Source organism: Eleginops maclovinus, chromosome 18 (assembly GCF_036324505.1).
Source record: "Eleginops maclovinus isolate JMC-PN-2008 ecotype Puerto Natales chromosome 18, JC_Emac_rtc_rv5, whole genome shotgun sequence".
NCBI lineage: Eukaryota > Metazoa > Chordata > Actinopteri > Perciformes > Eleginopidae > Eleginops > Eleginops maclovinus.
The window spans coordinates 16,132,955-16,144,276 of record NC_086366.1 but is presented as its reverse complement, the minus strand read 5'-3'; the positions used below and the strand labels follow the sequence as shown (position 1 = coordinate 16,144,276).

The 11,322-nt window shown below is 38.6% G+C and overlaps 1 protein-coding gene across 3 annotated transcripts; it reads left to right on the top strand.

Annotated features, from left to right (window-relative positions):
• The first annotated feature begins 382 nt into the window (after positions 1–382).
• On the top strand, positions 383–9,279 carry LOC134880655 (uncharacterized). Of its 3 annotated transcripts, XR_010167955.1 has the most exons (6): positions 383–898; positions 2,593–5,246; positions 5,514–6,475; positions 6,658–6,819; positions 6,915–7,004; positions 7,752–9,279. XR_010167955.1 is itself a non-coding variant. In XM_063907666.1 (5 exons), exons 2-5 carry the CDS (start codon positions 5,531–5,533, stop codon positions 8,079–8,081), a joined length of 1,527 nt encoding a protein of 508 aa, XP_063763736.1. In that variant the 5' UTR covers positions 4,736–5,246; positions 5,514–5,530; the 3' UTR covers positions 8,082–9,279. The 3 variants fall into 3 exon arrangements, 1 of the variants encoding a protein (XP_063763736.1); XR_010167954.1 differs by having other exon boundaries at positions 383–5,246; XM_063907666.1 differs by lacking the exon at positions 383–898 and having other exon boundaries at positions 4,736–5,246.
• The last annotated feature ends 2,043 nt before the right edge of the window (positions 9,280–11,322 follow it).

Sequence of the window (11,322 nt, the reverse complement as noted above, 5' to 3'; positions counted from 1 at the left end):
ATGGGTTTTCCTGGTTAAGGTGGTGAAGCATGGCCATCCCAGCTATTCAGAAAATAAATCCTGCAGCTGCACATTTGTGAGTATTTTTGAGTAAAAGCCAATTGAAAGACAGCCTATTTGTCAAAGTGATCAATATTATAAATGTGAATACTTCTACAGATTATTTCCCTGTTGCACGAGGATCAACACTCTGTGCTTTATGTTTCAGTGTGTGCTTAAGGATTTATGTTCTAAGACTCTATGGAGGCTATTATCCAACATGTAGAAAACATCAAATTGCACTGGCATCTGTGAGGTAATTACAGCACTATAGCATTCAAATACTCAATTCCTGCCAAATCACTTAAAGGATTACCGAATGTGCCTGCACTGTAAAACATTACAGCTCTGTTTAGTTAAGTCCACTTACTTCCTCTCTTTAACACAAAGAGCTCTAACAAGTTTTGGATTTTGAACTCATCTGCGTGAGTTTTAAAAAGTAGAACTTACTGTTATTAATTGTGTTGACTATTTGAAAATGTTATCAGATCAGTATGTGTTGATTGAACTTGGGTTTCAAAGTTATCAGATGGGGGGGCGGGGCGTGGGGGAAAAGGCGGGAGTGGGCCAATGGGAGCTACAAAATTAATATTTGGACTTTTGAGTTTAATTGTCTTCTTTAATTCATGGCAAGGTTGAAGCATGAACAGAATAATTTAAACACCGCAGATAAGTCATATATCATATCGAAATACAGACACTTTGTAGTAAATGATCAAGGACTACTTCGACACGCGGGAAGAGACTATGCCTGACAACGGCCTAGAACCGAGGCGGAGTAACACGACGCGGGGACCGAAGTGACGAGTGGTGAACGTGTCGAAGCAGATTTTTTTTACACGAGGCTGAGGAACAGCAGGTGAGTTTAATTATCTCTAATTAAGTCTTTTAACATTAACCTCATGTGTAGTAACGTAATAACGTTAAATGTGTAGGTTGTGCTTTTTTAATAGCCTGGAAAATGTGACTGCAACATTAGTTTTTATTCGAGCCCGACATGAGTTAGCTAGTTTGCTAGTTAGCCACCTAACGGTTGAGGCTGCGTGTTAGGGCTGCTGTCACTTCGTGCTCGTGCTTTGCTCACTCTTTGTATTTTATATTGACTAGTTACTCCAATTCATTTAGTAAAGTTGTTTTAACATGGATATTATGCCGATAATTAATAATGAGCAGCATGCGCTGTTTTCCTCGGTCCCCTATTACCGGTATGTTTTACACAGACAGATGGAGACCGTCACGGTAGCGTATCGCTACCCAGGACATTATTAAGAGACTGAGTGTAAATGTTGCCTGTGTGTTTGTCTATGTGTTCCGTTATCTTCATACTGTTTTCAAATCGTTTATCAACCATGTCATTTATCATACCCGCTACGGCAGTTTATTATAATCTTGCAAGTACCAGCATTACAACTTTCTGTTTAATACCATTTACCATTAACGTCACCTGTTCTTTTGCAATAACCACTCAAACAAGTATGTCGTTGTTAAATTCCATGTCCGTTTATTTAGTTTAGTTACATGTTAACACAGCGTAAATGTTCGTCTCACCAGCCTCGTCTGGTGTTTGTATTTGGGGTTGCGTGCCGCGTCAACGCGGTTTAAATTCACGTCACGACTTCCGGGTAAACCGGAAGTGACCCTGTGTTGTCGTAATTATTTTTATTGCTGTTTTTATATATTTTGGCTATGCCAAAATAGGAGCAATAGTACACTGTTTACGTGCTTAAAGGTTTTCTAGTTTATAGAGGGAGAATGGTAGCTGTTTAAAGCTGTTTTCATTTTTATTGCCTTATGGGCCTTCATTTGGGAAAATAAACGATCCCATCATTTTCCTTGGTGTTTACCACCAAGTTCAAGTCGCTCGAACACATCTACCCATGACAGCTTGCAATTTGATGAATTAACTGAAAATGAACGTCATTTATAGATAAAAAATATATAGTTTTAACTAACGTTAAGTGTCTGAGAACTGTTGAATTATTACTTTGGTTGACAGAGGAGTAGGCTGATGACAGAGGAGAGGATCTGTGATGGCACAGGGCTGTTTACCAGTTTAAACCATTGAGTTGAACAGATTGTAAAATATATTTATTTTAATGTTTAGTCAGAGAGGTAGGAAAGGAAGGATAGGATATTAAATGCTTAACTAATCATTATCAACAGGTTGGAGGTTTTAGAGCCTACTTAACTCATGTTGGCACTACTGATGAATTGAAAAATAATATTGATTTGTGTTTTTGTTTTATTCAGTTTATAATGTAATATTCAACATCACAATTTACAGTCTTCAAAATTAACAGCAACACTACTTATAACAAACCCAAACTGAATATTTTAAACACCATAAAGGTTGTAATTCTTGCAGGGTTGTTGAATCATACTGCATAAGTGTTAGCTAAACGTAATCCAATAAACTAAATGTAATTGAAAATAACATAGAATATTGGTTTATAGTTGTTGTTGTTTTTTTGTAGTTAATAGATAACTGTTCTTAACCACTAATTGTCTAAATAAATGTTATGTTAATTTCATTTTTAATTTTTCTGTTCACAGAATTCAAGCACGTCCAGTTCATGTGGAAATGTAAGTTTTGTGCCTTTTCCTCCAGTGGCCAAGGAAAAATAATACAGCATTATAAAGAGCATCATGGACATCACCGGAGGTGTTCAGGCCTTGTCTGCATTTATCAAGACTGTTTGAACACATTTCAAACCCAAACTGAACTTAAAAACCACTTGAAAGAACATTCAAAAGGTCATAAAATTGTGACCAAGTTATGCTGTGATTTGTGTACATTCTCAGAGCCTAGTAACATTATCAAATATTGTGCCCATCTGAAGACTCATTTGAGGAACAGGGAAACAGTTAAATGTCCGTTTGCAGGTTGCTCTTTCAAGTCCAATGTACTGTCAACATTTACTTCTCATAGAAGTCGCTATCATAGGTTGTCCACCTTAAACAGTTTAAGACCAGAGCTTTTTGTACACCATGCACTTACAAATGCAGTGCTAGAAGAGGATTCTGTTTCTGGGACTGAGGCATCAACTTCATATGATTCAGTACCCGAGGGTGTACCTCCTCTTGAAAATGGAGAGGCAATTAAACGTCAGTTGGCATCTTTATTTATCCGTATGCAAACAATTCTGCATGTTTCAAATTCTGCAGTACAGGAAGTAATTGATGAGTTATTTGACATTGGAGACTTTGCTTATAAAAATATTAAAACAATTATAGAGAAAGTTTTGGAGGAAAATAACTGTGCAGCTGATGCCTCTGTTGTAACATCATTGTCTGATGAAATACAATCGTTGAACCCACTCAAATTTCTTTCAAGAGCAGGGCCTTTGGGCACAGAACGTAAAAGGCAGTCATTTTACAGAAAGATTTTTACAGTGATTGAACCGGTTGAATATGTGCTAAATCCACAAGAAAAAAATCATTCATTTGTTTATGTTCCTATTTTAGATTTGTTAAGTAAGTTGTTGGAAAGAAGTGAGATTCTAGAGAAATTACAGAGATCCAATGGACAGGAAGGTCATTACTGCTCATTTCAAGATGGTGAATACTTTAAAGAAAACAAACTTTTTGCTGAAGAATTAGGCATAGCTCTTGGCTTATACATTGATGATTTTGAAATCTGTAATCCATTGGGAACTTCAAGAAAGAAACATAAGTTGTGTGGTATATATTGGGTGATAGCTAACTTACCCATAAGACTTAGATCAACATTATCATCAATTTATCTAGCTGCATTGTGCAAAACTGTACATATAAAACAATATGGTTACAGCAAAGTTTTGGAGCCTCTGATTAGAGACCTTCAGCATTTAGAGACGACTGGTGTATTTGTGAAAAGACTTGGGTCTTGTGTCAAAGGTACTGTTTTGTATGTGTCTGCCGATAACTTAGGTGCACACTCCCTTGCTGGATACCAAGAGTCTTTCAACGTGGAGAAATTTTGCAGATTTTGTTTGGCTAACCTTAAAGATATTCAGCATCATGATGTCAGAAGTGGGGCATTTACTTTGAGAACACCAGAACTGTTTGATGAAGCCATTAATGTGCTTAACACAACTAATGCCTCGTGTGTTCATGGTTTGAAGAGAGACTGTCCTTTAAGCAGACTTGCCCACTTTCATCCTGTAAAAGGTTTTCCACCTGATTTTCTGCACGATTTATTGGAGGGAATTGTACCTGTGGAACTATGCATATGTCTTTCAGATCTTATTGCTAAAAAGTATTTCACATTGAATGATCTTAATGATAGAATAGCATCATTTCCTTTTCAGTTTTCTGACAAAACTAACAGGCCTCAGACAATACCAACAAACTTTTCAAAAAAAAGAACAATTGGTGGCAACGGACACGAGAACTGGGCACTTCTGAGATTTCTTCCACTGTTGATTGGCCATCATGTTCCAGAGAGTGAAAAGACTTGGTCTGTGATCCTTGAACTGAAAGACATTGTGGAGGTGTTATCAAGCCCCTCTTTCACAACAGAAACCCTGTGCTACCTACAAGCCAAAATTTCTGACCACAGACAGTTGCTCTTAGAATTATTTCCTGGTACTAAATTACGCCCTAAACATCATTATCTTGAACATTATCCTGTTCTGATTCAGAAATTTGGACCATTAATTGAGTTCTGGACAATACGATTTGAGGCAAAACATTCTTTTTTAAAAGAATGGTTCACAATACTGGCAATTTCAAAAATATTCTGCACACGTTGGCCACAAGACATCAACTGATGTTGTCATATTACTTGGAGATGCCAACTATTTTCAAGCCAAGCATTGAGACTGGACGAGTATCAGTTGTGTCTGTGGGCATCCTAGATGCTGCAATCAGAGAGGCTGTATGGAATAAGTTTGAAGGTCTGGACTCTGTTTCACTCACCTCCATTGCTTACTTGAATGGGACAAAATATTCTAAAGGCATGGTACTCTCAGTTGGACAGACGTGTGGACTGCCAGATTTTGGGAGAGTATTGGAGATCTGTGTAGTGGATGGTTACATATCATTCATTACTGAACTATTCACAGCGACCTTCCAAGAGCATTTCAGGTGTTACCAGCTTGCCAGAAGAGATCCTGCAACAATTGTGGTCATTGATCCGGACCGTCTGAATGACTACATTCCCCTTGCTGCATACCCTGTTGAAGAAAAGCTGCTCGTCACTCCAAGGACATTCATGTTACATTAAGGTAATATTTGATTGGGTTGGTTTGTCATAAATTTAAACAAACTCTTAATCTTTGGACCACATAACGGGATATAAACTGCACTTTAAAGGTTAGACGACACTATTTGCTATATAACGATGTAGTGTAGAAATGGCTACCTGATCTCTGAATTCACCCTCCCTATCTGTTGTAATCTCTCTGCTGTTTTAACTCCATTCACAGCTTCTTTTAGATTTATGTTATTTACTGTTTAATGAAGCGTTTTCTTGTTTGTTCACTGTGTTTCAGTTCTTGGTATCTCATCAATGATGCTTCTCAGAGTCATCGTCTCACCTCAGGAAATAAGACGTGTCACCCTACAGGAGGTTCCCCCATCAGTTGATGAGCTATGTGTAGTTCTGGGCAACACTCTGGGCCTCCGTGGGAAGTTCCTTTTACAGTTTGAAGATCCAGACTTTGGGAATGAGCTCTGCAATTTGACAGACATCAAGGACCTACCAACTGAACGAGCCACACTGAAAGTTCTGTTCACGTTTTCTGAACCAGTTTCTGACTCGACATTAGATACTGCAAGCCTTAGTTCCCAGAATAGTGCAAGCCCCGAGCCCCCTAGTAGTGGTGATTCTTCAGAATGGCCTGATCCCTTTGTTATTTCAGATTTCTCCCATGACGTTGAGTTTCAGCTGAGGGTAGCAAATGATGCCTATGCCAAGGATGGAGCTGTGACGGTCATCTCAAAGAGTGTGAAGAGTAAAATACTGGACAGACTGGCTGATAGCATAACCAGAATCACTTGCTATCCAAGTAAAGACAATTTAGAAAGCGTAGCCAAAGCTCTTGTTGCAAAGCATCCTTGTCTCAGGGAGCCGGGTTCAGGTAAAGGATGGTACTGCTGGAGATTCAGCCTGATATTCAAGATGGGCAATTACCGTCAGAGGATGATGGCAGCTGGATGCCCTGAAGTTCTTGTAAATAAAAGAAAAAGACAGGGAAACACCAAGCCAGTCAAGAAGGCAAAAAAGGGAGAGATCCACTACTTACCAGAGCCACCTGATGGACAAACTACTGTTAAATCAGAGAAGGATCGTGAGACCATGCTTTTGGAAGTGCAGAAGAGAGAGCCAGATTTGCACCTGCTCGATGAATTGATGACTGCAACATTCTCCCAGCGAAGACAAGAGATCATTGGTGACGAGCCACTCATTGCTGCAGTCAAGGACAGATGGCCTGCATTGTTTAGTGAGAGACAGGTAATTCTTTGCCAACTGAGTACAGCATAGAAATCCTATATTTTGTTGTTTTAGGTAGTCAAACTATGCACTATATGTTGCAATCATATTTGTGTTTCCCTTGTGTCCCTTAGACATGCTATGCTGCTCTTATTTTCCCTCACTCATTGCCCTTTTCTCTGCTGTAATATTATTGGTTTCAGCTCAGTGCTGAGTTCAGTAGAATCGTCACCAAAGACCTGCTGGAGTCATTCCTGGATGGACTTGATGCCTTGGTGCCAGATGTTCTACAGATGTACGGAGAAGCTGCTGCATCAGGCAGGAGGGTGCGCCTGAGCAGTGTTCTGAGTTGTCTTCAAAAGGAGGTATGTACTGCACAGAAATCATTTCTTGTTAATGTACTAAAATTTGTATTCTGGCTTGGGTATCTTATTCACAAACTCTTGTCTTGTTCTTGTAGGACACGAACCAAAACAAAAGAACAGCTGTCCTACTTGGTCTTCCATGCTACCTTGCAGAAGATTCCTCTGACATAATCAGGATGTGTGATGTAAGACACCGTATTTACACATTTTATATTACATTGTTTTGTTTTAACATTTTTTATTTTCATAAGTCGTAAGGGGTAATTTTTTACAAATAAAATAGTAAATGAGTGAAAAATTAATGAAATGTGCCCTTAATTTAAATTGAAAATGTAATGAAACCTAAAATGCAGTAACTTAACCAATATGTAATAAAATATCCAGACTTATATTGTTTTTAAATAATGTAATGTTAACTTATCACATTAGGCTACTTTTTAAAATAGCTTAGTATAGTATATACTATATATAGTATAGTATATCAGAGAAGGGTTTGCTGAGATGATAAAGTAGTAGGCTACATCCTAGATTTATTTTTTTGGACCACATGTTATATGCTAGTTAAGAGGTGTGTCCCGGAGTTTCTGTCCATGTGCATGTAGCTGTATGATGCATAGTCTATTATAATCATTCTTTCATTTCAAATGCAATGTATATAACATTGAATTCTTATTCATACTTAAAATCAGAATATACTACATTTTTGAGAAATAGAGAACATTCAGTACATTTTCTCTCAGTTTAGCTCCTCCTAGTGGCCAAAATTACTGTTGGTTTGTTTTATTATTTGGGCTTAACAATGAACATTCAGAAAGGCAATGACAACACTCACTCAATTAATGTCAAAGACATTTGTAGCCTTTCTCTATTAGCCTAGCAGTGATGTTTAAGTCAGTCAGTTAAGATGTGTGTTTTTGTCTTTATGTTTTCAGGCTCATGGTGAAACCCTTGACGTGCTAATGAGCGGGATGCAAGTTGGACTGTTGATTGGACACGAAGGCCCTCTGCATGATGCATTTCCATTGGATGTTTTCAACGTGGCTCTGGTAGTAGAGGAGAAGATCATCCTACATGACCTCCGAGATGTGTCCACAGGCTTTGCCATGTTACTGGGTGCAATCTACTGCCTAAACCTTGAGTACCCACGTAATATGAAGTATTCTTTTGAGTTCCTGCAGAGGGTTGTCATGAACATTAAACCGGACCAATGTTCAGCCAGAATCCATGGACTCAGAAATAAACTGCTTAGATATCGCATGTAAACAAAGAAATGCACTCGTCAAGCAACTACTAGGAGGCAGCAGTTATTTGGGAAGCTTGCCTTGTTCTTTACACTAGCATACAGGTTTTCATCGGCTTAGTTTGTTCAGCACAAGTCAGGTATGCGTGACAAATGTGTCACTTGTGAAGTTGAAAAATCTGAAATTGTTGAAAAATCTAAAATAGTTCAAATGTGCAAAACATTTTGAGGTATAATGAAAACAAACTTGTTTCGAATTGTGGTTAAAGAATCTTTTAGACGTGGATGTTGATGTTTTGTAAAGCTCTGCGTATACCACATTTTTCCTCTGTACAACTTTGCCATACTTATTCTCTCATTGACAGTTTTAAAATTGTGTTCAATTAACACAAATTTAAGTGAGGATAAGTAAGTAAGTATTTATAATGTACACCATTGTTTTTGTTCATATGACGATATGGACCGGTTATCTCACTTTTTGCCTCTTATGACACCTGCCCATCTGTCCCCCTTTCCCCAGCACTCTCGGTTGTCAACCTCAGTGAGGCCTGTTTTGATGCCAAGACATGTTTAAGATGTATCAATGTTCCACATTGTTCATATTCATGTCGAGATTTTATGATTATCTGTTTACTATCTCACATACCTCATTGTTCAACCCCACCTCACCTTCTTTCTTTCTACGAGTCCACCCTCTGTCTCGCTGTCTGTCTGCAAGTCCACCCTCTGTCTGTCTGTCAGTCCACCCTCTGTCAGTCCACCCTCTGTCTGTCTGTCTGTCTGTCTGTCCACCCTCTGTCTGTCTGTCTTGTCTGTCTGCAAGTCCACCCTCTGTCTGTCTGTCTTGTCTGCCTGCAAGTCCACCCTCTGTCTGTCTGTCTTGTCTGTCTGCAAGTCCACCCTCTGTCTGTCTGTCTTGTCTGTCTGCAAGTCCACCCTCTGTCTGTCTGTCTGCAAGTCCACCCTCTGTCTGTCTGTCTTGTCTGTCTGCAAGTCCACCCTCTGTCTGTCTGTCTTGTCTGTCTGCAAGTCCACCCTCTGTCTGTCTGTCTTGTCTGTCTGCAAGTCCACCCTCTGTCTGACTGTCTTGTCTGTCTGCAAGTCCACCCTCTGTACATTACAGAGACATACATTGGGTATGGCATGTTAAAACCTTTAACTTCTGTTAAAGTTTATATAAATGTATTTATAAAATAAATGTTCTTGGACAAATGCAAGAATTCAGTGTGAAGCTCTGTCATTTACCATGCAAGTTGAAACAAATTTAGAATTTTAATCCTCTTAACTTTAAATGGGGAGTCGTATAAATACGGCTAAGTTAGTTTAACTCAGAACTGTGAGTTACAATAATAATGAAATATCTGTTTGTTTTACTAGCTAAAGAATGTTATTGTATTGATAATGTTTAAAAAAAATGTTGTTTTAACTCACAGTATCAAGTTTAAACAAGATGTGATTAAAAGTTTTCATGTATCAATGATGTATAACTATATTTTGTTTCAACTAATGGTATCAAGTTAACATTACAAGTGATTAAAAGTTAAGTCAACTTTGACAACTTAAAAAACAACATTGTGACAACTAGAACAGTGTAGTATAATCAACCTTTTGAACTTTATTTTCAGAGTTGAAACAAAGGTAATCTTAAATTGAGTTAACTTGCAGTTTTAAGGCAGCAGGTGAACCTTCATTTGCAAGTTGAACTGACCTGAAATGTCTTACAGTGTGTATACTCTGCGTTATATGTACTTTAACATACATTTTCAGCGATGTATGAGACATTTGTAGTGTTGTGTGTCATTTTATTTTGATATTTTAGCTTCTTAGCTATACAATTCCCTGCCTGAGTGATTGAGATTTGCAGAATCACTCACAACCCTTTGAATAATTTCTTAAAACATTTCAAAAAAGCATTAATTTTGGCTCACTGTTTAGTTTCCAACTGTTTTCCTCAACCCTGCAATGTTTTTAACCCTTGTTCAACCATTTACTAAAAAGCTGTTAAGAAAAAAAAAAGAATTATAAATATTTGCATTGAAATGATAAGCTGAGTCCCACAGTGCACCTCTGCTGCAGCCAGACATGTTATTCATTCTGTGTCTGTTGAACTGAAGGCGATATCTAATATAATAATACAAATGTTTTAAAGTCTTTATACCAAAAACTCATCCCCTGTTCCCAGACCAAGATGCTTCCCTGTTGAAAGAAAACATATACAGTGGGGCAAAAAAGTATTTAGTCAGCCACCAATTGTGCAAGTTCTCCCATTTAAAAAGATGAGAGAGGCCTGTAATTTTCATCATAGGTATACCTCAACTATGAGAGACAAAATGAGAAAAAAAATCCAGGAAATCACATTGTAGGATTTTTAATGAATTAATTGGTAAATTCCTCGGTAAAATAAGTATTTGGTCACCTACAAACAAGCAAGATTTCTGGCTCTCACAGACCTGTAACTTCTTCTTTAAGAGGCTCCTCTGTCCTCCACTCGTTACCTGTATTAATGGCACCTTTTTGAACTCGTTATCAGTATAAAAGACACCTGTCCACAACCTCAAACAGTCATACTCCAAACTCCACTATGGCCAAAACCAAAGAGCTGTCAAAGGAGACCAGAGACAAAATTGTAGACGTGCACCAGGCTGGGAAAACTGAATCTGCAATAGGTAAGCAGCTTGGTGTGAAGAAATCAACTGTGGGAGCAATTATTAGAAAATGAAAGACATACAAGACCACTGCTAATCTCCCTCCATCTGGGGCTCCACGCAAGATCTCACCCCGTGGGGTCAAAATGATCACAAGAACGGTGAGCAAAAATCCCAGAACCACACGGGGGGACCTAGTGAATGACCTGCAGAGAGCTGGGACCAAAGTAACAGAGGCTACCATCAGTAACACACTACGCCGCCAGGGACTAAAATCCTGCAGTTCCAGACGTGTCCCCCTGCTTAAGCCAGTACATGTCCAGGCCCGTCTGAAGTTTGCTAGAGGGCATTTGGATGATCCAGAAGAGGATTGGGAGAATGTCATATGGTCAGATGAAACCAAAATAGAACTTTTTGGTAAAAACTCAACTCGTCATGTTTGGAGGAGAAAGAATGCAGAGTTGCATCCAAAGAACACCATACCTACTGTGAAGCATGGGGGTGGAAACATCATGCTTTGGGGCTGTTTTTCTGCAAAGGGACCAGGACGACTGATCCGTGTAAAGGAAAGAATGAATGGGGCCATGTATCGTGAGATTTTGAGTGAAAACCTCCTTC

Coding starts and splice junctions, on each gene's coding strand:
- LOC134880655 (XM_063907666.1), top strand. CDS start 5,531: ATGATGCTTCTCAGAGTCATCGTCTCACCTCAGGAAATAAGACGTGTC. Junction 6,820..6,914: donor TGAGTTGTCTTCAAAAGGAG/GTATGTACTGCA, acceptor TTGTTCTTGTAG/GACACGAACCAAAACAAAAG. Junction 7,005..7,751: donor ACATAATCAGGATGTGTGAT/GTAAGACACCGT, acceptor TTATGTTTTCAG/GCTCATGGTGAAACCCTTGA.